This window comes from Manis javanica, chromosome X, assembly GCF_040802235.1.
Source record: "Manis javanica isolate MJ-LG chromosome X, MJ_LKY, whole genome shotgun sequence".
In the NCBI taxonomy this organism is placed as follows: Eukaryota; Metazoa; Chordata; class Mammalia; order Pholidota; family Manidae; genus Manis; species Manis javanica.
This window is the reverse complement of record NC_133174.1, coordinates 45,745,135-45,769,835: the sequence shown is the minus strand read 5'-3', so window position 1 is coordinate 45,769,835 and position 24,701 is coordinate 45,745,135. Positions and strand designations below refer to the sequence as shown.

The window sequence follows — 24,701 nt, the reverse complement described above, 5'->3', positions numbered from 1 at the left end:
ATTGCATGAGGGAATAAGGGACAGCAAAGACTGAGGGATGCTTCTTAGGGTCCTGGTTTGAATGACTGGGTGTATGATGGGCTACCACCGAAAGTAGAAAATACAGAATGAAGAGCAGGTTAGGGGGCACTGATGAATTCTGTTTAGGAAGCTGGGTTGGAGATGGTTAGGGGGCATCTGGATATCTGATTCTTCAGGTAGAGAGTCCTCAGCACAGAGGTGGTGACATGGTGGCTGAAACCAGAGTAAGGGCTGACAGCACCTGAAGTTAAGTATGCAGAGTAGGGAGAGCAGTGTGCCAGGAATAAAGTCTCAACAAGGAAGGAGTAGAAGGAAGAGGAGCCCACAAAAGGCAGATGGAGAAGGAATGGTCAAAGAGCTTTGAGCAAAATGTGCTGTCACAGAAGCCAAGGAAGACAGAAGTTCAAGGAGCAAGATGTGATCAGAGTCAAGTGTAGCAAGAAAGGTCTAGTCAAGGAGAAAAGACTAAAAAGAGCCTCTTGTACCTGATGTCACAAAGTGAATCGGTAATTTTAGTAGAGCAATGTCAATGAAGTTGTGTAGGGAGAAATGAGATCTCAGGAGGTTGAGGTGTGTCTGGAAAGTTAGGGAGAAAAGACATCAAGTGGAAGCAGGTGTTTCCAAAAGTATGACTGTAAAGAAAAACAGCCAGCTCACAGCATCTAGTGGGATCACAGGGTGGAGGGAGGCTTTTGTTTTTTTTTAAGATGGGTTAGACGTAAGCATGTTTACAGCCTGCACAGAAGGGGCCAGTGGAAGGGGAAATGTTGGGAACACAGAGAAAGGGAGACCTGAGGGAGCACAGCCTGGGGTGGGGCAGGGAGAAGGGTCCAGAGCAAAAGTTGAAAGCTTGGCTTTACAGAGGCACAGGGACATGGACTTCAGAGACTGGAAGGCAGCAGGGAAGACATGGTAGGGGTGCGTTGTTTCATTTCACTCGTCTCTTTTCCTAAAGAAAGGAAAGGATCAGCCCTATTTTTCAGATGGGGACACTGAAAGGTCCAGAGGGGAAGTAAAATACCCAAGGTCAAACAACAGGCAAGTAGTAGATTGGGATTTCAATCTAGGTCTCTTGAGGAATCAGCCCATGTGCCTTCTGTTACACCACATAGACACTCCTTCAGTGTTCTGCTGTCTCTGTTGCCTTGCTCTGCCTTCTTGTACATCTGCCTGCTGCCACTGGGCAGCTGGCCCCACCATGCCACTGCTAGTACTATGACAAAAATCAAATACTCCTCATTTCCAAGTCCAATAGACAGGTTTCTGTTCCTATCTGGACTTCTCCAGGGTGTTTGACATTATTGATGACTCCCTCTCTGAAATGCCTCCCATGGCCTCTGAGTACCCACTTTCCCATGGTGACAGAGAGCAGTCCAGCAGGGCACAGTGGTCAAGAGCACAGGTTCTGGGAGCCAACCTGCCTGAGTTCACTTCCCACTTTCATCACCGACTAGCTGTATGACTTTGAACAAGTTCTGTAACATCTCTGTTCTTCATGTTCCTCTGCTGAAAATTGGTGTGATACGAGGACTTCAGTACTTGCCTCATGGAGTTGTTCCAAAGATTAAATGAGATAATATATCATAGAAAACTCAGTGTCTGGTAGACAGTAAGTGATCAATAAAGGTTAGCCATTGCCATTATTCTTATTTTTTATTCATTTTATTGTCATTAATCTACAATTACATGAATAACGTGTTTACTAGACTCCCCCCTTCACCAAGTCCCCCCCCACAAACCCCATTACAGTCACTGTCCATCAGTGTAGTAAGATGCTGCAGACTCACTACTTGTCTTCTCTGTGTTGCACAGCCCTTTCCGTGACCCACCACATTATACATGCTAATTGTAAGGCCCCCTTTCTTTTTTCCTGCCCTTATCCCTCCCTTCCCATGCCTCCTGCCCAGTCCCTTTCCCTTTGGTAACCATTAGTCCATTCTTCGGTTCTATGATTCTGCTGCTGTTTTGTTCCTTCAGTTTTTGTTTGTTCTTATACTCCACATATGAATGAAATCATTTGGTACTTGTCTTTCTCCACTTGGCTTATTTCACTGAGCATAATACCCTCCAGCTCCATCCATGTTGTTGCAAATGGTAGAATCTGTTTTTTTCTTATGGCTGAGTAATATTCCATTGTGTATATGTACCACTTCTCCTTTATCCATTCATCTACTGATGGACATTTAGGTTGCTTCCATTTCTTGGCTATTGTAAATAGTGCTACGATAAACATAGGGGTGCACCTGTCTTTTTCAAACTGGAGTGCTGCATTCTTAGGGTAAATTCCTAGAAGTGGAATTCCTGGGTCAAATGGTATTTCTATTTTGAGCTTTTTGAGGAACCTCATACTGCTTTCCACAATGGTGGAATGAATTTGCATTCCCACCAGCAGTGTAGGAGGGTCCCCCTTTCTCCACATCCTCGCCAACATTTGTTGTTTGTCTGTTGGATGGTGGCGATCCTTACTGGTGTGAGATGTTATCTCATTGCGGTTTTAATTTGCATTTCTCTGATGACAAGCAATGTGGAGCATCTTCTCATGTGTCTGTTAGCCATCTGAATTTCTTCTTTGGAGAACTGTCTATTCAGCTCCTCTGCCCATTTTTTAATTGGATTATTTGCTTTTTGTTTGTTGAGGTGTGTGAGCTCCTTATATATTTTGGATGTCAACCCTTTATCAGATCTGTCATTTATGAATATACTCTCCCATACTCTATTGATGTTCTATTGATGGTGTCCTTTGCTGTACAGATGGTACTCCACCATGTTCTATTGATGGTGTCCTTTGCTGTACAGAAGCATTTCAGCGTGATATAGTCCCACTTGTTCATTTTTGCTGTTGTTTCCCTTGCCTGGGGAGATATGTTCATGAAGAAGTCGCTCATGTTTATGTCCAAGAAATTTTTGCCTGTGTTTTTTTCTAAGAGTTTTATGGTTTCATGACATACATTCAGGTCTTTGACCATTTCAAATTTACCTTTGTGTATGGGGTGAGACAGTGACCCAGTTCCATTCTTTTACATGTAGCTGTCCACTTTTGCCAGCACCACCTGTTGAAGAGACTGTCATTTCCCCATTGTATATCCATGGCTCCTTTATCATATATTAAGTGACCATAAATATTTGGGTTAATGTCTGGAGTCTCTATTCTGTTCCACTGGTCTGTGACTCTGTTCTTGTGCCAGTACCAAACTGTCTTGATTACTGTGGCTTTGTAGTAGAGCTTGAAGCTAGGGAGCGAGATCCCCCCAACTTTATTCTTCCTTCTCAGGATTGCTTTGGTTATTCGGGGTCTTTGGTGATTCCATATGAATTTTTGAACTATTTGTTCTAGTTCGTTGAAGAATGTTGTTGGTAATTTGATAGGGATTGCATCAAATCTGTATATTGCTTTGGGCAGGATGGCCATTTTGACGATATTATTTCTTCCTAGCCAAGAGCATGGGATGAGTTTCCATTTGTTAGTGTTCTCTTTAATTTCTCTTAAGAGTATCTTATAGTTTTCAGGGTATAGGTCTTTCACTTCCTTGGTAAGGTTTATTCCGAAGTGTTTTATTCTTTTTGATGCAATTGTGAATGGAACTGCTTTCCTGGTTTCTCTTTCTATTAGTTCATTGTTAGTGTATAGGAAAGCCACAGATTTCTGTGTGTTAATTTTGTATCCTGCAACCTTGCTGTATTCCGATATCAGTTCTAGTAGTTTTGGAGTGGAGTCTTTAGGGTTTTTATGTACAATATCATGTCATCTGCAAATAGTGACAGTTTGACTTCTTCTTTACCAATCTGGATTCCTTGTATTTCTTTGTTTTGTCTAATTGCTGTGGCTAGGATCTCCAGTACTATGTTGAATAACAGTGGGGAGAGTGGGCATCCCTGTCTTGTTCCCGATCTCAGAGGACAAGCTTTCAGCTTTTCGCTGTTCAGTGTGATGTTGACTGTGGGTTTATCAGATATGGCCTTTATTATGTTGAGGTACCTGCCCTCTATATGCATTTTGTTGAGAGTTCTTATCATGAATGGATGTTGAATTTTGTTGAATGCTTTTTCAGCATCTATGGAGATGATCATGTGGTTTTTGTCTTTCTTTTTGTTTATGTGGTGGATGATGTTGATGGATTTTCGAATATTGTATCATCCTTGCATCCCTGGGATGAATCCCATTGGTCATGGTGTATGATCCTTTTGATGTATTTTTGAATTCGGTTTGCTAATATTTTGTTGAGTATTTTTGCATCTACATTCATCAGGGATATTGGTCTATAGTTTTCTTTTTTGGTGGGGTCTTTGCCTGGTTTTGGTATTAGGGTGATGTTGGCTTCATAGAATGAATTTGGGAGTATTCTCTCCTCTTCTACTTTTTGGAAAACTTTAAGGAGAATGGGAATTATAACTTCTCTGTATGTCTGATAAAATTCTGAGGTAAATCCATCTGGCCCAGGGGTTTTGTTCTTGGGTAGTTTTTTTTATTACTACTTCAATTTCTTTGCTGGTAATTGGTTTGTTTAGATATTTGTGTTTCTTCCTTGGTCAGTCTTGGAAGGTTGTATTTTACTAGGAAGTTGTCCATTTCTTCTAGGTTTTCCAGCTTCTTAGCATATGGGTTTTCACAGTAGTCTCTATTAATTCTTTGTATTTCTGTGGGGTCTGTCGTGATGTTTCCTTTCTCGTTTCTGATTCTGTTGATGTGTGTTGATTCTCTTTTTCTCTTAATAACTCTGCCTAGAGGCTTATCTATTTTGTTTATTTTCTCAAAGAACCAGCTCTTGGTTTCATTGATTTTTCTATTGTTTTATTCTTCTCAATTTTATTTATTTATTCTCTGACCTTTATTATGTCCCTCCTTCTGCTGACTTTAGGCCTCATTTGTTCTTCTTTCTCCAATTTTGATAATTGTGATGTTAGACTATTCATTTGGGATTGTTCTTCATTGTATAAATATGCCTGGATTGCTATATACTTTCCTCTTAAGACTGCTTTCACTGCATCCCACAGAAGTTGAGGCTTTGTGTTGTTGTCATTTCTTTCCATATATTGCTGGATCTCCATTTTAATTTGGTTGTTGATCCATTGACTATTTAGGAGCGTGTTCTTAAGCCTCCATGTGTTTGTGAGCCTTTTTGCTTTCTTTGTATAATTTATTTCTAGTTTTATACCTTTGTGGTCTGAAAAGTTGGTTGGTAGAATTTCAATGTTTTTGAATTTACTGAGGCTCTTTTTGTGGCCTGGTATGTGGTCTATTCTGGAGAATCTTCCATGTGCACTTGAGAAGAATGTTTATCGTGTTGCTTTTGGGTGTAGAGTTCTATAGATATCTATTAGGTCCATCTGTTCTATTGTGTTGTTCAGTGCCTCTGTGTCCTTACTTATTTTCTGTCTTGTGGATCTGTCCCTTGGAATGAATGGTGTGTTGAAGTCTCCTAAAATGAATGCATTGCATTCTATTTCCTCCTTTAGTTCTGTTAGTATTAGTTTCACATATGCTGGTGCTCCACTTTTGGGTGCATATATATTTATAATGGTTATATCCTCTTGTTGGACTGTGCCCTTTATCATTATGTAATGTCCTTCTTTATCTCTTGTTACTTTCTTTGTTTTGAAGTCTATTTTGTCTGATACTAGTACTGCAACACCTGCTTTTTTCTCCCTATTGTTTCCATGAAATATCGTTTTCCATCCCTTGACTTTTAGAGTGTGCATATCTTTGGGTTTAAGGTGAGCCTCTTTTTTTTTTTTTTTTTTTTTGAGAGGGCATCTCTCATATTTATTGATCAAATGGTTGTTAACAACAATAAAATTCAGTATAGGGGGGTCAATGCTCAATGTACAATCATTAATCCATCTCAAGCCTAATTCTCGTCAGTCTCCAATCTTCTGAAGCATAACGAACAAGTTCTTACATGGTGAACGAATTCTTACAGAGTGAATAAATTCTTACATGGTGAACAGTACAAGGGCATTCATCACAGAAACTTTCGGTTTTGATCATGCAATATGACCTATAAACCATCAGGTCAAATATGAATATTCATTTGATTTTTGTACTTGATTTATATGTTGATCCCACATTTCTCCTATTATTATTATTATTTTTATTTTTAATAAAATGCTGAAGTGGTAGGTAGATGCAAGATAAAGGTAGAAAACATAGTTTAGTGCTGTAAGAAGGCAAATGTAGATGATCAGATGATCAGGTGTGTGCCTATGGACTAAGTATTAATCCAGGCTAGACAAGGGCAGCAAGACATCCACGGATGCAGAAGATTTCTCTCAAAGCAGGGGGGGTGAGGTTCTGAGCCTCACCTCTGTTGATCCCCAAATTCTCACCTGATGGCCCCCCTGCGACTGTGCCTGTCTTAGGTTGTTCCTCCCTTGAGGAATCTTACCCGTCTCTGGCTAACCAGTCATCTTCCGGGGCCATACAGGGAAATGTAAAGTTGGTAAGTGAGAGAGAAGCCATATTGTTTGCAAAGGTTAGCTTTTTACTTCTTTGCAGATTTATGCCCTGTGGCTTCTATGCCCAGCACTTGTCTCGAGGTATCTTTACCACCTGGAGGAATTATGATACTCGGTAAATTCGATATGAGGCACGAATTCTATTTAAGGTTTGTAATTAGGAAGGAAGAAGAAAAGCTATAGATGTAGCATATGAAGGAAACTTGGGAGGATTGATTATTTCTTTGACATATCTTCTTGTATAGTACCTTAAGTATGTATAGGTTTTAAACTACTAACTAATTTGCACACACATATTAACATAATAGGAATACGGTGACATAAACAAAGCAAATCTATAATTACCAGCCATCTCCAGTGAAGCCAAGAAAACCATTTAGGCACCCTAGGCATTTGTGAAAATTTATCTATGATATGATGGATATTTTCCAACTGTACTTGAACCATCAGACAAATTAAAGCAGCCAATTTCTGGGATCTGTTCACATCCCATATGTTCTTTTAACCATAGATAGTCTATAGTCATGAGATTTTGGGGTGCTACAACTTGCACCCCTCCCAACTCCTGGTTGAGTTCCAACAGTACAGATCCAGTCAAATTCGTTGTCTCACTGTATGCACATGCCAGCCTAGACATCTCCCTCCTCCTTCTTATGGCAAGTCCAGGAGACGGTGGGCTGGATGCAGCCACAACCGCAGCATCGTCCGGATCCCTGTGGAGGCTTTTTGATGATCATCCCCCGGCACGAGTCCTCCAGAGAGTGCTGATGCCGGAAGCTCCTCCTCATATCGTATCTTAGTTCATTTTCTGGGTATCCAAGCTAGGCCTTGATCTTCTGCGTAGAAACAAACAGACCCTTTGCCCACACTTTGACATGCCCTCTATACCACTGTGCAGAACTCATTGGAGGTCAGCACACAGTAACTGCTTTTTTTTTTTTTTTTAATTAAGAGAAAGGAATATTATCAGAAAAGAGTACCTCCATAGCTGATCATCTGACACCCTTTAAGTGATCAACATTAAGGATATTTAAAGCATGCATTGATCTTTGATTTACCAATAGTTTTATCCTGTTAAGGAGTAATCCCCCTTTTCTTTCTTTCTTTCTTTTTTTTTTTAAATTTTTAATCTACACTTACCTGCAGAATACTATGTTTACTATGCTCTCCCCTATATCAGGTCCCCCCTAACAACCACATTACGGTTACTGTCCATCAGCTTAGCAAAATGTGGTAGAGTCACTACTTGTCCTCTCTGTGTTGTGCAGCCCACCCTCCCCTTTCTCCCTCCCCCCCATGCATGCTAATCTTAATACCCCCCTTCTTCTTCCCCCCCCCTATCCCTCCCTGCCCACCCATCCTCCCCAGTTCCTTTCCCTTTGGTACCTTTAGTCCATTTTTGGGTTCTGTAATTCTGCTGCTGTTTTGTTCCTTCAGTTTTTCCTTTGTTCCTATACTCCTCAGATGAGTGAAATCATTTGGTATTTCTCTTTCTCCGCTTGGCTTATTTCACTGAGCATAATACTCTCCAGCTCCATCCATGTTGCTGCAAATGGTTGGATTTTTCCACTTCTTATGGCTGAGTAGTATTCCATTGTGTATATGTACCACATCTTCTTTATCCATTCATCTACAGATGGACATTTAGGTTGCTTCCAATTCTTGGCTATTGTAAATAGTGCTGCGATAAACATAGGAGTGCATCTGTCTTTTTCAAACTTGATTGCTGCGTTCTTAGGGTAAATTCCTAGGAGTGGAATTCCTGGGTCAAATGGTAGGTCTGTTTTGAGCATTTTGATGCACCTCCATACTGCTTTTCACAATGGTTGAACTAATTTACATTCCCACCAGCAGTGTAGGAGGGTTCCCCTTTCTCCACAGCCTCGCCAACATTTGTTGTTGTTTGTCTTTTGGATGGCAGCTATCCTTACTGGTGTGAGGTGATACCTCATTGTAGTTTTAATTTGCATTTCTCTGATAATTAGCGATGTGGAGCATCTTTTCATGTGTCTCTTGGCCATCTGTATTTCTTTTTTGGAGAACTGTCTGTTCAGTTCCTCTGCCCATTTTTTAATTGGGTTATTTGTTTTTTGTTTGTTGAGGCGTGTGAGCTCTTTATATATTCTGGACGTCAAGCCTTTATCAGATCTGTCATTTTCAAATATATTCTCCCATACTGTAGGGTTCCTTTTTGTTCTATTGATGGTGTCATTCGCTGTACAGAAGCTTTTCAGCTTAATGTAGTCCCACTTGCTCATTTTTGCTGTTGTTTTCCTTGCCCGGGGAGATATGTTCAAGAAGAGATCACTCATGTTTATGTCTAAGAGGTTTTTGCCTATGTTTTTTTCCAAGAGTTTAATGGTTTCGTGACTTACATTCAGGTCTTTGATCCATTTTGAGTTTACCTTTGTATATGGGGTTAGACAATGGTCCAGTTTCATTCTCCTACATGTAGCTGTCCAGTTTTGCCAGCACCATCTGTTGAAGAGACTGTCATTTTGCCATTGTATGTCCATGGCTCCTTTATCAAATATTAATTGACCATATATGTTTGGGTTAATTTCTGGGGTCTCTAATCTGTTCCACTGGACTGTGGCTCTGTTCTTGTGCCAGTACCAAATTGTCTTGATTACTATGGCTTTGTAGTAGAGCTTGAAGTTGGGGAGTGAGATCCCCCCTACTTTATTCTTCTGTTTCAGGATTGCTTTGGCTATTCGGGGTCTTTGGTGTTTCCATATGAATTTTTGAATTATTTGTTCCAATTCATTGAAGAATGTTGCTGGTAATTTGAGAGGGATTGCATCAAATTTGTATATTGCTTTCGGCAGGATGGCCATTTTGACGATATTAATTCTTCCTAGCCATGAGCATGGGATGAGTTTCCATTTATTAGTGTCCCCTTTAATTTCTCTTAAGAGTGACTTGTAGTTTTCAGAGTATAAGTCTTTCACTTCCTTGGTTAGGTTTATTCCTAGGTATTTTATTCTTTTTGATGCAATGGTGAATGGAATTGTTTTCCTGATTTCTCTTTCTATTTATTCGTTGTTAGTGTATAGGAAAGCTACAGATTTCTGTGTGTTGATTTTGTATCCTGCAACTTTGCTGTATTCCGATATCAGTTCTAGTAGTTTTGGAGTGGAGTCTTTAGGGTTTTTTATGTACAGTATCATATCATCTGCAAATAGTGACAGTTTAACTTCTTCTTTACCAATCTGGATTCCTTGTATTTCTTTGTTTTGTCTGATTGCCATGGCTGGGACCTCCAGTACTATGTTAAATATCAGTGGGGAGAGTGGGCATCCCTGTCTGGTTCCCGATCTCAGTGGAAATGCTTTCAGCTTCTTGCTGTTCAGTATAATGCTGGCTGTGGGTTTATCATATATGGCCTTTATTATGTTGAGGTACTTGCCCTCTATTCCCATTTTGCTGAGAGTTTTTATCATGAATGGATGTTGAATTTTGTCAAATGCTTTTTCAGCATCTATGGAGATGATCATGTGGTTTTTGTCTTTCTTTTTGTTGATGTGGTGGATGATGTTGATGGATTTTCAAATGTTGTACCATCCTTGCATCCCTGGGATGAACCCCACTTGGTCATGGTGTATGATCCTTTTGATATACTGTTGAATTCTGTTTGCTAATATTTTATTGAGTATTTTTGCATCTACATTCATCAGGGATATTGGTCTGTAATTTTCTTTTTTGGTGGGGTCTTTTCCTGGTTTTGGTATTACGGTGATGTTGGCTTCATAGAATGAGTTTGGGAGTATTCCCTCTTCTTCTATTTTGTGGAACACTTTAAGGAGAATGGGTATTATGTCTTCTCTGTGTGTCTGATAAAATTCCGAGGTAAATCCGTCCGGCCCCGGGGTTTTGTTCTTGGGTAGTTTTTTGATTACTGTTTCAATTTCTTTGCTTGTAATTGGTTTGTTTAACTTTTGTGTTTCTTCCTTGGTCAGTCTTGGGAGGTTGTATTTTTCTAGGAAGTTGTCCATTTCTTCTAGGTTTTCCAGCTTGTTGGCATATAGGTTTTCATAGTAGTCTTTAATAATTCTTTGTAATTCTGTGGAGTCTGTCGTGATTTTTCCATTCTCATTTCTGATTATGTTGATTTGTGTTGACTCTCTTTTTCTCTTAATAAGTTGGGCTAGAGGCTTATCTATTTTGTTTATTTTCTCAAAGAACCAGCTCTTGGTTTCGTTGATTTTTGCTATTGTTTTATTCTTCTCAATTTTGTTTATTTCTTCTCTGATCTTTATTATGTCCCTCCTTCTGCTGACTTTAGGCCTCATTTGTTCTTCTTTTTCCAGTTTTAATAATTGTGATGTTAGACTATTCATTTGGGATTGTTCTTCCTTCTTCAAGTGTGCCTGGATTGCTATATACTTTCCTCTTAAGACTGCTTTCGCTGCATCCCACAGAAGTTGGGGCTTAGTGTTGTTGTTGTCATTTGTTTCTATATATTCCTTGATCTCTATTTTGATTTGTTCATTGATCCATTGATTATTTAGTAGCATGTTGTTAAGCCTCCATGTGTTTGTGAGCCTTTTTGTTTTCTTTGTAGAATTTATTTCTACTTTCATACCTTTGTGGTCTGAAAAATTGGTTGGTAGAATTTCAATATTGTGGAATTTACTGAGGCTCTTTTTGTGAGCTAGTATGTGGTCTATTCTGGAGAATGTTCCATGTGCACTTGAGAAGAATGTATATCCTGTTGCTTTTGGATGTAAAGTTCTATAGATGTCTATTAGGTCCATCTTTTCTAGTGTGTTGTTCAGTGCCTGTGTGTCTTTACTTATTTTCTGCCCGGTGGATCTATCCTTTGGGGTGAGTGGTGTGTTGAAGTCTCCTACAATGAATGCATTGCAGTCTATTTCCCTCTTTAGTTCTGTTAGTATTTGCTTCACATATGCTGGTGCTCCTGTATTGGGTGCATATATATTTAGAATGGTTATATCCTCTTGTTGTACTAAGCCCTTTATCATTATGTAGTGGCCTTCTTTATCTCTTGTTACTTTCTTTGTTTTGAAGTCTATTTTGTCTGATATTAGTACTGCAACCCCTGCTTTCTTCTCACTGTTGTTTGCCTGAAATATGTTTTTCCATCCCTTGACTTTTAGTCTATGCTTATCTTTGGATTTAAGGTGAGTTTCTTGTAAGCAGCATATAGATGGGTCTTGCTTTTTTATCCATTCTATTACTCTATGTCTTTTGATTGGTGCATTAAGTCCATTTACATTTAGGGTGACTATTGAAAGATATGTACTTATTGCCATTGCAGGCTTTAGATTCGTGGTTACCAAAGGTTCAAGGTTAGCTTCTTTAGTATCTTACTGCCTAACTTAACTCGCTTATTGAGCTGTTATATACACTGTCTGGAGAGTCTTTTCTTCTCTCCCTTCTTATTCCTCCTCCTCCATTCTTCATATGTTGTGTGTTTTGTTCTGTGCTCTTTTTAGGGGTGCTCCCATCTAGAGCAGTCCCTGTAGGATGCCCTGTAGAGGTGGTTTGTGGGAAGCAAATTCCCTCAGCTTTTGCTTGTCTGGGAATTGTTTGATCCCACCATCATATTTAAATGATAGTCGTGCTGGATACAGTATCCTTGGTTCAAGGCCCTTCTGTTTCATTGCATTAAGTATATCATGCCATTCTCTTCTGGCCTGTAGGGTTTCTGTTGAGAAGTCTGATGTTAGCCTGATTGGTTTTCCTTTATAGGTGACCTTTTTCTCTCTAGCTGCCTTTAAAACTCTTTCCTTGTCCTTGATCCTTGCCATTTTAATTATTATGTGTCTTGGTGTTGTCCTCCTTGGATCCTTTCTGTTGGGGGTTCTGTATAATTCCATGGTCTGTTCGATTATTTCCTCCCCCAGTTTGGGGAAGTTTTCAGCAATTATTTCTTCAAAGACACTTTCTATCCCTTTTCCTCTTTCTTCCTCTTCTGGTATCCCTATAATACGAATGTTTTTCCTTTTGTATTGGTCACATATTTCTCTTAGTGTTGTTTCATTCCTGGAGATCCTTTTATCTCTCTCTATGTCAGCTTCTATACGTTCCTGTTCTCTGGCTTCTATTCCTTCAATGGCCTCTTGCATCTTATCCATTCTGCTTATAAATCCTTCCAGGGATTGTTTCACTTCTGTGATCTCTTTCCTGACATCTGTGATCTCCTTCCGGACTTCATCCCACTGCTCTTGCATTTTTCTCTGCATCTCATCCCATTGCTCTTGCATTTTTTTCTGCATCTCTGTCAGCATGTTCATGATTTTTATTTTGAATTCTTTTTCAGGAGGACTAGTTAGGTCTGTCTCCTTCTCAGGTGTTGTCTCTGTGATCTTTGTCTGCCTGTAGTTTTGCCTTTTCATGGTGATAGAGATAGTTTGCAGAGCTGGTACAAGTGACCGCTGGAAGAGCTTCCCTTCTTGTTGGTTTGTAGCCTTTTCCTGGGAGAATAGCGACCTCTAGTGGCTTGTGCTGGGCAGCTGTGCGCAGACAGGGCTTCTGCTTCCTGCCCAGTTGCTTTGGGGTTTATCTCCGCTGTTGCTGTGGGCTTGGCCTGGCTGGGGCTGTTCCTCCAAAATGGTGGAGCCCCGTTGGAGGGGGAGCAGCCAGGAGACTATTTATCTCCGTAAGGGGCCTCTGTGCTCCCTGCTGCCCAGGGGGTTAGAGTGCCCAGAGATCCCCAGATTCCCTGCTTCTGGTCTAAGTGACCTGTCCTGCCCCTTTAAGATTTCCAAAAAGCACTCTCCAAACCAAAACAACAGCAGCAACAATGAGAGAGGGAACAGAAAGAAAGAGAAAAAAAAAAAGGAAAAAAAAGGAAAAAACAAGCGATTTTTTTTTTTTTTTTTTTGTCCTCAGGTGCCGGTCCCAGGCACCCGCTCAAGGTGAGCCTCTTTTAAGCAGCATATAGATGGGCCTTGTTTTTTAATCCATTCAGTGACTCTATATCTTTTTATTGGTGCATTCAGTCCATTTACATTTAGGGTGATTATCGATAGGTATGTACTTATTGCCATTTCAGGCTTTAGATTCGTGGTTACCAAAGTTTCCAGGTTACTTTCCTTACTATCTAAGAGTCTAACTTAACTCACTTAGTATGATGTTACAAACACAATCTAAAGGTTCTTTTCCATTTCTCTTCCTTTTTCTTCCTCCTTCATTCTTTATATATTAGGTATCAAATTCTGTACTTTTTGTCTATCCCTTGATTGACTTTGAGGATAGTTAATTTAATTTTGCATTTGCTTCGTAATTAGCTGTTCTTCTTTCTTTACTGTGGTTTCATTACCTCTGGTGACAGCTATTCTACCTTAGGAACACTTCCATCTATAGCAGTCCCTCCAAAATAGACTGTAGAGATGGTTTGTGGGAGGTAAATTCTCTCAGCTTTGCTTATCTGGAAATTGTTTAATCCCTCCTTGAAATTTAAATGATAATCTTGCCAGATAAAGTAATCTTGTTTCCAGGCCCTTCTGCTTCATGGCATTAAATACATCATGCTACTCCCTTCTTGCCTGTAAGGTTTCTGCTGAGAAGTCTGATGTTAGCCTGGTGGGCTTTCCTTTGTATGTGATCTTATTTCTCTCGCTGGCTGCTTTTAGCAGTCTGTCCTTATCCTTGATCTTTCCCATTTTAATTACTATGTGTCTTGGTGTTGTCTTCCTTGGGTCCCTTTTGTTGGGAGATCTGTGGATCTCCATGGCCTGAGAGACTGTGTCCTTCCCCAGATTGAGGAAGTTTTCAGGACCTACCTCCTCAAAGACACTTTCTAACCCTTTCTCTCTCTCTTCTTCTTCTGGTATCCCTATAATGCGAATATTGTTCCGCTTGGATTGGTCACACAGTTCTCTCAATATTCTTTCATTCTCACAGATCCTTTTTTCTCTCTGTGCCTCAGCTTCTTTGTATTCCTCTTTTCTAGTTTCTATTTCATTTATTGTCTCCTCCACTATATCCAACCTGTTTTTAATACCCTCCATCGTGCTCTTCAACAGTTGGATCTCCGACCTGAATTCATTCCTGAGTTCTTGGATGTCTTTCCGTACCTCCATTAGAATGTTGATGATTTTTATTTTGAACTCCCTTTCAGGAAGAGTCACGAGGTCCATATCATTTAAATCTTTCTCGGGAGTTGTATTAATAATTTTACTCTGGACAAGGTTCCTTTGGCATTTCATGTTTGGATATGGCACCCTCTAGTGTCCAGAAGCTATAGTCTGTGGAGCTGCTCAGCTCCTGAAGCAATGTCGGGGGTCGCAGGGTGCCTGGGGGGAGGATAGAGCTGTTCCCCACCTCCCAGCTGCTGTGCCTGTCTCCACTGCCTGAGTCAGTGGGCCGGTCACACAGGTATAAGTTTTTGTCCCAGAGCAGGCAGATATGGATCCCTACTTTCTACAAGTGTCCAGAATCCCAGTTTCCCCAGGAACTCTGCCTGTATTAACTTTCCAACCCGATAGTCATGCAAGTCTCATGAAAGCACCATGAAATGTAGGTTTGTGCTCCCAGTGCAGGTCTCTGGAGCTAGGTATTCAGCAGTCCCAAGCCTTCCACTCCCTCCCTGCTCTGTTTCTCTTCCTCCCCCAGTGAGCTGGGGGAAGGGCTCCTGTCCCACTGAGCCACAGCTGTGGTACATTACCCCGTTCAGTGAGGTCTGCTCTTTTCTCCAGGTGTATGTAGTCTGATGTCGTTCTCTTTCCTGTTGCTCTCTCCGGATTAGTTGCGCCAATTAAATTTTCTAATTGTATCCAGTTTTAGGAGGAAGCTTCTGTCTCTCCTCTCACCCTGCCATCTTTAATCCCATTATTCTCATTTTATGCATGTTTTCCTACCTCCCCGATCCCTTCCTCAGTCTTTATTATGGGCTCCTTTTCCTCTACTCATTCATTCACTAAAGATACATTTACTGAACATCTACCATATGCCAGACACTGTGTAAGTCACTGAGGTTGTAGTAGTTAATAAGACAGTTCTGGCCTTTGTCATCACAGAGTGCACCATTTGCTCACTGCTTCCCCAGGCTCCAGATTCTGCTCATTTGGATACAGCCTCCCCTGGGGCCACAGATCTCTCCCGCAATACCAGGCTGGCTCAGAACTTCAGGATCATATAGCTACATGGCTGCCTGTCCACCACCTCCTCTTGGCTGCAATAATCTTCTACTTCATCTCCTTGTCTCTCTTACACCTCTAACCCAACTGCCACACTGACTGAGTTATCTGTCTAAAACACAAAACATGTGACTCCAGTGCTCAAAACCCTCCCGTGGCTCCTACCTCACTCAGTAAAGCCAAAGTCCTCACCATGGCCCATAAGGCCTATCTGATCTGGCCCGTCACCTCTCTGATCTCACTTGCTACCACTCTTCCCCTCACTCACTCCACATCAACTCCTCTGGCCCCATTGCTATTCCTCAACTATCCCAGACTCCCTCTTGCCCTTTGCTACTAGCCATTTCCTTCACCTGGATAGCTCTTCCCTCAGATATTTGAGCTGCTCACTCTCTCATCTTCAGAATTATATTCAACTGTTACCTCAGTAAGGTTTTCCTTATTTAAAATTGCAACTGTATACCCCCTCCAGAAGTCCCCATATCTCCTTTTGTGCTTTATTTTTCTCCTTAGCAATTATCTTAACACCTTATATATTTCACTATTTTATCTTGTTTATTGTCTGTCCCCATTAGAGTGTGAACTCCATGACAGCAAGGATTTTTGTTTTGTTCACTGCTCCATGCACAAAGTAGTAGCTTAATATTTGCTGCATATTGAAATGGTCTTGTTACTCCTCTACCTAAAAAACTCACAACTCCTTAGTTGGTATAGAAGGTTCTTGCCCGTTTTCTCTTACTCCAAGCCCTCAACCCTGGGCTGTGCTGACACTAAACTGCTCATGCATCCTAAACCCCCTGACCATTCACAGCCCTTGTGCTCTTCCTCTTGCTGCCCCCTCTACCCAGAATGGCCTTTTCTTGTTCCCTCTTCCCACGTTGGCAAAATTGTACCCAACTTCCCCAAGTGGGTTCCTGACAGCTGACCTGTGCCACCCACTACCATCTCCGTTTCCTTGTGAAAACTGGCCACTCCTATATTGATGTTTCCTCCATGTCCTAGATACACCTCTATCACAGCACCCATCATAGTACCTAATGGTTTTAAAGCATAAATATTTGCTGATGAATGACTTGTGCATGTATCTTTTTCTTTCAGTCTAAACTGATTTTCCAGAAGGCATGATTCTGTGGGCTCCTGGAGGGCAGGGCATCTGTCTTGTTTACTTTGGTCTGCAATGGTTCATTCAGCATGATTTATTGAGCTCCTCACAGCATGGCAAGCACTATTCTAGGCAACTGGGATTCAGGGGTGGAAATGAGAGATGTAGTTCATCTTCAGTAAGTTGACGTTTTGGGGAAAAGACAGACATTCCACAAATACTTTCAGAATTAGTTACATCTACGTCAAGTACATGTTAGAACAGGGTGTTCTAACAGGGGTGATTTGAAAGGTGAGCAGTTTGAGTAGGTAAGAGATGATTTTTGCCCTTGAAGGGCTTACTGTAATGCAAGGGGAGGATGTGGCCACAGATAGTGTCACAGTAATAATAGTAGCTGCTGGTTATTGAGCAATGATGCTTGTGCTTTTCAAGCAGTGTCTCACTTCATTCTCATACAAGCCCTATGTGGCATGGATTATTATCCCCCTTTTAAAGATGAGAAAAACTGAAGCACAGAGAGGAAAATTCATTTGCCCAAACCAGCTAGCAGGTGGCAGAGCTGTTAGGCCTGTCTTCACTGCACTTCCTCCAGGTAATGGAGTATCAGACTGATTGGGAACCAGTGCTCACACTGTCAGTTACTGAAGGAAGTCAGAGAGATCAGGGTCTGCTAGGTCTAACCTTTCAGCATTGACCCTTTGGGTAACTGGCCCTCCCCACACAGTTCTGGTCTCCTGGGTGCTGCACCAGGCTGTGCACAAACCCCTGCCCAACCTCAGGACCCAGCCTGAAGGGCCTGGCTGCTTACCTGCACATTTCTCATCAACTCTGGCTTGGTGTTGTTCCTGCAGCTGCTTCTCCAGGATGTACCTAAACTGCTCCTGCTGCATCCTCAGGCATGTGGCTCTGTCCAGGTCCTCCCCAGAGAAGCACTGCAGGCTGGCCAGGCCACACTGGGGATTGTTGTTACCAAAACGGGCTGGGAACTCCTTTCAGAGTCTGTTTGAATCCCAAAGGTCAAATTCATGCCCGTTCTTCAGCTGCTGCTTCTGCTCTCAAAACTCCTGGAGTTTTTTGGCCAGTCGACATGTCCATTCTGCCTGTTCCTTTTCTAGCATCTGGGCTACCAGATCATACTGTGCCTGGTTGGTACCTCGGGGTGGTGGGCAGGGACATGGAGAAGGCCCCAAGGGAGGGATAGAGCCCACTCAACATGGCCTGTACTCCCAAGGCCCATCTGGTTAGTCCCGTACACCCCAGGCATTAGACTCCACTCCAAGGCAGAACTGCCCTTATGTTACCCATCTTGGCTGGCCTCTGGCCTTCAGCTTTTACCATAACCTGCCTCCTTGCTCCACTCTGTTGCCTCCCGAAGCTTTCGCTCTTCCACTTGGCTGTTCAGGGCTTCAACACCCACCTGATACCAAAGAAATTAGCTCAATCAGGAGAGAGGCCCAGCAGCAGGCCTTGAATGCTCTAACACAAAAGGCTCAGAATTTATATGCTTCAAAATCCTCCTATAGATCCCCTATAGAATGTTATACTGGATAACATTCCATCATCTGAGCATGGTCTATAAGCCTCTCAATGGTCTAGCCTCTGCCTCCTTCTCAGTACCCTCTCGCCTTGTCCCACGCTCAGGAGATCTGTGCTTATAGTTCCCTGCATGTTAGGTTGTTCCAAGTGGGCAGTCTTTGCTCCAGCTGCTCCCTGTACTTGGAACACTCTTTCCTCCCCTTTTTACCCGAACTCTTAGTTATCCTTCAAGACTAGCTCAGGTTTCACCTTCCTGACCCCTTATACATGTGCTACTTCCATAGAATCTAGGATCTACTGTCCACATTATATTGAAGTTTGCATACATCAGTTGTCTCCTCCACCAGACTGAGTCCTTTAAGGGCAGAGACTGGGCCTTCGTCTGCCTTGTATCCCTATTGCTCAACCCAGGGCTTGGCACAGAGCCAGCCTTGAGGAAATGCTTGCCAACTGGATTTCAATCACACCACTCATCCCTCAGCCAGCTATTTACTTGTCAGGCACTGTGATCTGGTTTCCAGAGCCACCACCATATGGTAGTATTAGCCTCAACACTTCCTTTATTTAGCCTCATTTTATCGAGGAGGAGCTTGGAACTCAGAGAAGTGACTCATCTGAAGCCACCTGTCTAGTAAACAGCAGACCTGGTCCGTGAGCATAGGTAGGGTATCTCTTCCAGAACACCATGCTGCATTCCCCCCTCTATCCACCCACCCAGCAATCTGTTTTCTCAAACTATCAATATTTTCTCTTTATTTTGATTATAATTAATTTGAAACACTTCAAAATGATGCAAAAGGGAATAGGTTAGTGAAGAGTAACTGTCCCTCCCATCTCTGTCCCTCAGCTGGGTTAACAGTTTCTTATGCAGCCTTCCAGAGTTTAGGCATATGCAATAACAAATATTCTTTAGACTTCTTTTGGCTCCATATTGCTTGTCTCTTGAGAACCAGGCCACCTGGCCCAGAGTTGATTGGAGGAGAGTCAGCTATCACCAGCTCCTTCTCCCCTACACCCCCATCCCCCTTCCTATTCCTGGGGGTGGGTGCTTTCTCCCCCTCTCCTTCCTTTACAGCCCTAGGACCTGCTCGTATCAGGGATGGGCTGTAACAGGCACTGCTAGGTTGTTTACCAGCAACAGTGAATGCCCCTGGTCCTGAGAATGTCTCTGCTGCCCACTTACCCCCATGACTCGGGTCCGTACATCAAAGAATGGGCTCTGTAGCTCCTTTTCTCGATTTCTTCCAGCCTCAACGGCTGCCAACTCCTTAGGATCTGGTGACAGATCTACCTTTTACATCTGGAGCAAGGGTGAGGTGGAATGGCTGATGAGTGCTGACCATCATTTTTGACCCCACTCCCACACCCGTCCCTTTCTCCCCACAGTATCTCACCAGTTATTGATTTCTACTGATTTTACTTCCTGATATATTTCATACCTGTGTCCTCCATCTCTGCTGTCACCACCTAATTCAGGCCTTAAAATCGGGTGCCAGACAATATTCCCAGGAGTCTCACTGGCCCCCATTTCTCTGGTGTTAGCCTCTCCACTTCTTTCTCTGCACTGGCTTACCAGAGTGATTTTTCTGAAAGCAAATCTGACCATGGCACATCTCAGCTTAAAACCATTAAAAGCAGCCTTAAAGCCAATGATTCCCCAGTGTTCACAAGATACAGGTCCATCTCCTTTGCCAGATTTGTAAAGGTCTTCATGATGTGACCCCTGCTTACTCATCCAAGTCTCACAACATTCCCTTTCCAATTATGCTCTATGCAGTTTTCCCTATTTCAGTAAGTTTCTAAGAAGATGTTGAGTGCTATGGAAATGCCAAGGGGAAGTGTTGCAATTTTAAATACGGAAGTTAGGGAAGGCATAACCGAGAAGGTAATATTTGAGCAAACACTTGAAGATGTGGGAGACACCAGTGCAGGTATCTAGAAGGACAGCACTCCAAACAGGGGGAACAAGTCAAAGGCTTTAAGGTGGACACAAGGGGCATGCATTCTAGGAACACTAGGGAGGCGAGTGAGTGAAGGAGAGGTAGGTAGGAAATAACATTAGAGAGATTATGGGGTCGGGTGCAGGGAGAGCATATAGGACTTTGCAGACCATTGTAAAATGCTCTGGCTTTTACTCTGAGAGAAATGGGCAGCTACTGGAAGGTTTTGAACAGTGAGAGTGACATTCTGCCTCTTGATTTTTAAATATCACTCTGGCTGCTGTATTAAGAATAGATTTGGGGGAGCAGAAGCCAGTCTCCCTCCTAGAAGTAGGGAGAGCAGAAAGGAGCCTATTGCAGTCATCCAGGCAGGGGATGATGGTGACTCACACTGGGTTAATAGCAGCAGAAGTAGTGAGAAGTGGTCAGATTCTGGATATATTTTGAAGGCAGAGCTGACAGGAAATCCTGATGGATTAGATGTGTGGTGTGAGAGCAGTGTCAAGAATGACTTCAAGGATTTGCGATGGGGATATCAGAGGGATTAATTTGCTATCAACTAAACAGTTTCTGTGGGGAGAACAGTATGGGGTGGAGGAAGGATCAGATGAGTTTTGAAAGTGTTGAGTTTGAGAGGCCTATTAGATATCCGTTGATAGCACACAGGTGATATGGCAAATTTTATTATTCAAAAAGATATGCTGCTTCTCTCTACAGGATTATACCTTCTGTATAATCCTTATCTCATTGCCCTCAAGATTAGCCACGTAATTTGCTTTGCCCTCTGCTATGCGAGAGCTGACACATGCCATTCCCAAGCAGAACTAAGAGCTATTATGTGATGGCCCGGTTTTCTCTTCACTCTCTGCCATGAGGCTGACAATGTCCCAGGTAAGGGCTGCTCCTCCAGCCTCTGTCCTGGAATGATGACATAGAGCAGAGATGTAGCCAACCCACAAGACAAGAATCATGAATGAGAAATAAGTTTTCCTAAGCTGTTGAGATTTGGGGATTCTTTGTAATTTTGTTGGTTTCTCCCAGAGAAGGACGCCGCCCCAAATCACACACGGAAGGCGTCTCTTGATGCAATAAGCAAGAGGAATTTATTCAGGAACCAGCTAGCTGGGGTCCAAGTTAGCCCGAAGCAGCTGGTCTCAACAAGGACTCTGAGCACACAAAGCCAGAAGGTTTTATAGCATTTTCAAAGGGGGCAACATTTTCCACAATCACAATACAGTGTTTTTTCATAGACACATAAATCTTTGGCTGGGGCTACATCCTGGGGTCTGGTTAGATAAGATTATCTTCGGAATGTTTAGGGTGGTTCTAGCAAGATAAGCTTGGTGTGTATGATTAACTGATTTGAGGTCAGCTAACTAAAGGTCACTACATTTAACACTGGCTGACTAACTTGTTTTTCAAGATTCTAATAATTTTCCTCCTTCTAGGTTAGGGGGTGGTATTTAAGCCTTTAAGATGGCTGTACTTATGCTAACTTTTGATTCTTCAGATCCTACAATTTCAGCATAATTTAGTTTATCCTGACCAATACAAAGGCATCTAAAGCTATGAGGGAGTGAGTATAGATGGATAAGAATGCCCCAGGGTAGCCGGGGAGAGGCTGGGCTAGCACTGGAGGCTAAGGTGGAGTAGTCTTTGGCAGAGGAGGAGTGTGGGCTCAGAGAAGCCAAGTGAAGAAACTGCTTTTGGGAGGAGTGAGCAACTGATGTGTTAAGATGGGGACTGAGAACCGGCTGACTTAGAAACATGAGGGTTGCCGATGACCTTGACAAGCACATTTTTGGTGTGTGGGGATGAAAGCCGTACTGAAGTGGGTTCAAGAGACTAGGATTCTGAAGGACAAACAAGCCACCTTATTTTTTTTAATTACAAGAGAAAAAGAGGGAGGAAGAACCTGCAGATTTTTAAAAGAGATATATATGCAGGCAGGAAAGTTTTTCTAGCTTATACCTAGGAGTGGAAGTGCTGGCTCATAGGGCTAAGTGTATTTAACTTCACAAGATAATGCTAAGTTGTTTTTCAAGGAGATGACTGTGCCAATTAACACTTCCACTGTGGTGTATAAAAACTCCAGTCACTCCACGTCCTTACCAGAACTTTGGTATTACAGATTTTTTTAGTTTTTGCCAATTTGTGGGTATGAAATTGTAATTATCAGTTTTAATTGCAATTTTCCTTATTGCTGATGAGGTTGCACATCTTTTCATGTGTGTTTTGGCCATTTTTGATTACTCTTTTGTAAAGTGCCCATTCATGTCCTATGTTCATTTATTTAAAAATTATGTTGTTCCTTTTCTTATTAAGTTTAGGAGTTACTTCTGTATTTCACACACTAGTTATTTCTTAGTTTACATGTGGCAAATATCTCCCATCTGTGGTTTGCCTTTTTACTTGACTTACTTTGTGGCAATTTTATGGTAACAATTGACACATACAAGGAACATGATTAACACACTTATGTTAGGAAGCAATACAACAAAGTGAACACCTGTGAACCCTCTGCAGAACCCATAAAATAGAACAGTATCAATATATTAGAAGCTTCTTGTGTGCACTTATTTGTTTTCACTTTTTTATGTTACAATTTGGATGAATTTGAATGTAGTCACATTTACCAATCTTCTTCTTTATGCTTAGAAACCTTCATTATTTAAGACATCCTGAGGTTGTAAAGATACTCCCCTATGTATTCTTCTAAAATTTCTAAAGTTTTGCCTTTTTAAGTTTCTAATTTATTTGAAATTGCACTTTGTATATGGTGTGTGGTGAGGATGCAGTTTGACTTTTGTCTTCTAAGCCCCATCTCATCTTTTTAAATGGAGTAATATAGCTCCTGTTAATTGTATGAGATTGCTGTCCTTTGGTCATTTTATTCCCTCAGCCTGATTGTGACTGTTTCTCCCAGCTGAATTCATTTATGGATCCTCTACTAGATTCCATCAACCAAGCTTTCTCACTTTCCTGGACTTGTCCTGAGACTTTAAGACTCTTCCCATCCTCCAGACAACATTTTAAAAATAGCTATAATAATGGCTATGACAACCACCAAACCCTTTCCACGTCTAAGTATAACACCAAACCCAGCCTACTCATTCCATCTGTCACCACAATGCAAAGTCACTGAAGGGAAAGATTCCACAAACATTTTAAGTTTCTTGGACTGCTGAGGCCATGGCCTTAGTATTAGCAGGTATAGGGTGATAGGGGAATGAGGGAATGGAGGAGAGGGATAGAAAGGATGGGAAACAGGAAGGGGAAAGGGACGGAGAGGGCAGAGTCGGGGGGCAGAGGAGGAGAAAGGAAGAGGGGCAACAGGGAGGTTGATGGGGTGGAGGATGGTAAGCAGAGAGAGAACAGGAAGGGGGAAGCAAGGGATGGGGCAGTGGGATGTCAAGTAATGGGATAGGGATTGAGGCAAGAAAAGAGAGAGGGAGAAAGTGCGCAGAAGGGAAGAAAGGGCAGAGGTGGAGAGCACTGGCTTATGGACGCTGACTCTCAGATTCACACAAAATTCCTTTCTCAGCAAGGAGCCCCAATTTTGAAGCTCCCGGATTGGCTCAGGTCCAAGACTATTCTTGGGCTATCGCGATAGTCTCTGAACTCTGCGTGGAGGAACCGGAGGCAGGCAGGGAATAGGGGCAGTACTACTGGCCATAGCTTTCCTTAGCCTGCATTCCTGTCGCTCCAGAATAGCCTCATCTCCATTCACACCCTACCTTCCTCCCCCACCCCCACCCCATCCCACCTGTATCTCTACCCCACTCCACCCTCAGCAAGGTCTGAGCTCACCTAATACTGAATCCTCCCGCTGGCCCCTCCTGCCCGTACAGCCCTCGGCTCCCCGGGGTCCTTCAAATTCCTGACACCGTTCCTGTCTGAGCCTTCCGGCCGGCCACGCTAAAGTCACAGCCGAGCTCCCACCTTCCTCTTGCCCTAGGGCATAACCCTGCGGTGACTTCTGATTCGTCTTAGCCAGCTTGGGTTCCGGTCCCGCCTGCTTCCTCGGATCCCAAAGCTGCAGAATCCTCCAGGAACCGCCTCCTCTCCGACTCGGTGGGCTAGGGCAGCTGTTTCTGAACACGCAACAAAAGAACTGGGCAGCACAATCCGAACTCCTCAAAAACTCGTGCCCTGGCAACGGATCAACAAAACCTTCTTGCCCGCCGGAGGGCCCCACCCATGGTTCCCGCTCGCGCCGGAAGCAGGAAGTTCCGTTCCGCCTGAACTTATTCTCGCGAGGTTTGCTGCACGCCCGGCCTGCACTGCGGTATTTCCCGCGCGGGCTGTCCCAGTTCCCGGGCGGGCGGCGCGGCCTCTCGTACCCCTGCTGGTGCTGCTGCCGTCATGGGTTTCCTGAAACTGATTGAGATCGAGAACTTTAAGTCGTACAAGGGTCGACAGATTATCGGACCGTTTCAGAGATTCACTGCCATCATTGGACCCAATGGCTCTGGTGAGATAAACCCGCTGCGGCCCTGCACCCGTCCCAGCCTGGATCCCCTATCCGGCAGCAGAGTAGTA

The 24,701-nt window shown here is 42.7% G+C and overlaps 2 protein-coding genes across 3 annotated transcripts in view; one reads left to right on the top strand and one right to left on the bottom strand.

Annotated features, from left to right (window-relative positions):
* Nucleotides 1–16,838: 16,838 nt before the first annotated feature.
* On the bottom strand, nucleotides 16,839–19,519 carry RIBC1 (RIB43A domain with coiled-coils 1). Its single transcript, XM_037010759.2, is given in 3 exon segments — nucleotides 16,839–17,836; nucleotides 18,019–18,100; nucleotides 19,403–19,519. Coding segments are annotated over 3 exon segments (714 nt in total). The 3' UTR covers nucleotides 16,839–17,321.
* A 4,786-nt stretch (nucleotides 19,520–24,305) lies between these two features.
* Nucleotides 24,306–24,701, top strand: part of SMC1A (structural maintenance of chromosomes 1A) — a 53,220-nt gene continuing 52,824 nt past the window's right edge. The window contains exon 1 of one of the 2 annotated variants that reach the window (XM_037010379.2): nucleotides 24,306–24,633. In XM_037010379.2, the coding sequence (XP_036866274.1) occupies nucleotides 24,525–24,633 (109 nt within the window). In that variant the 5' untranslated portion in view covers nucleotides 24,306–24,524. The remainder of the gene's footprint in view (nucleotides 24,634–24,701) is intronic. The other variant, XM_017677493.3, reaches the window with a different exon arrangement.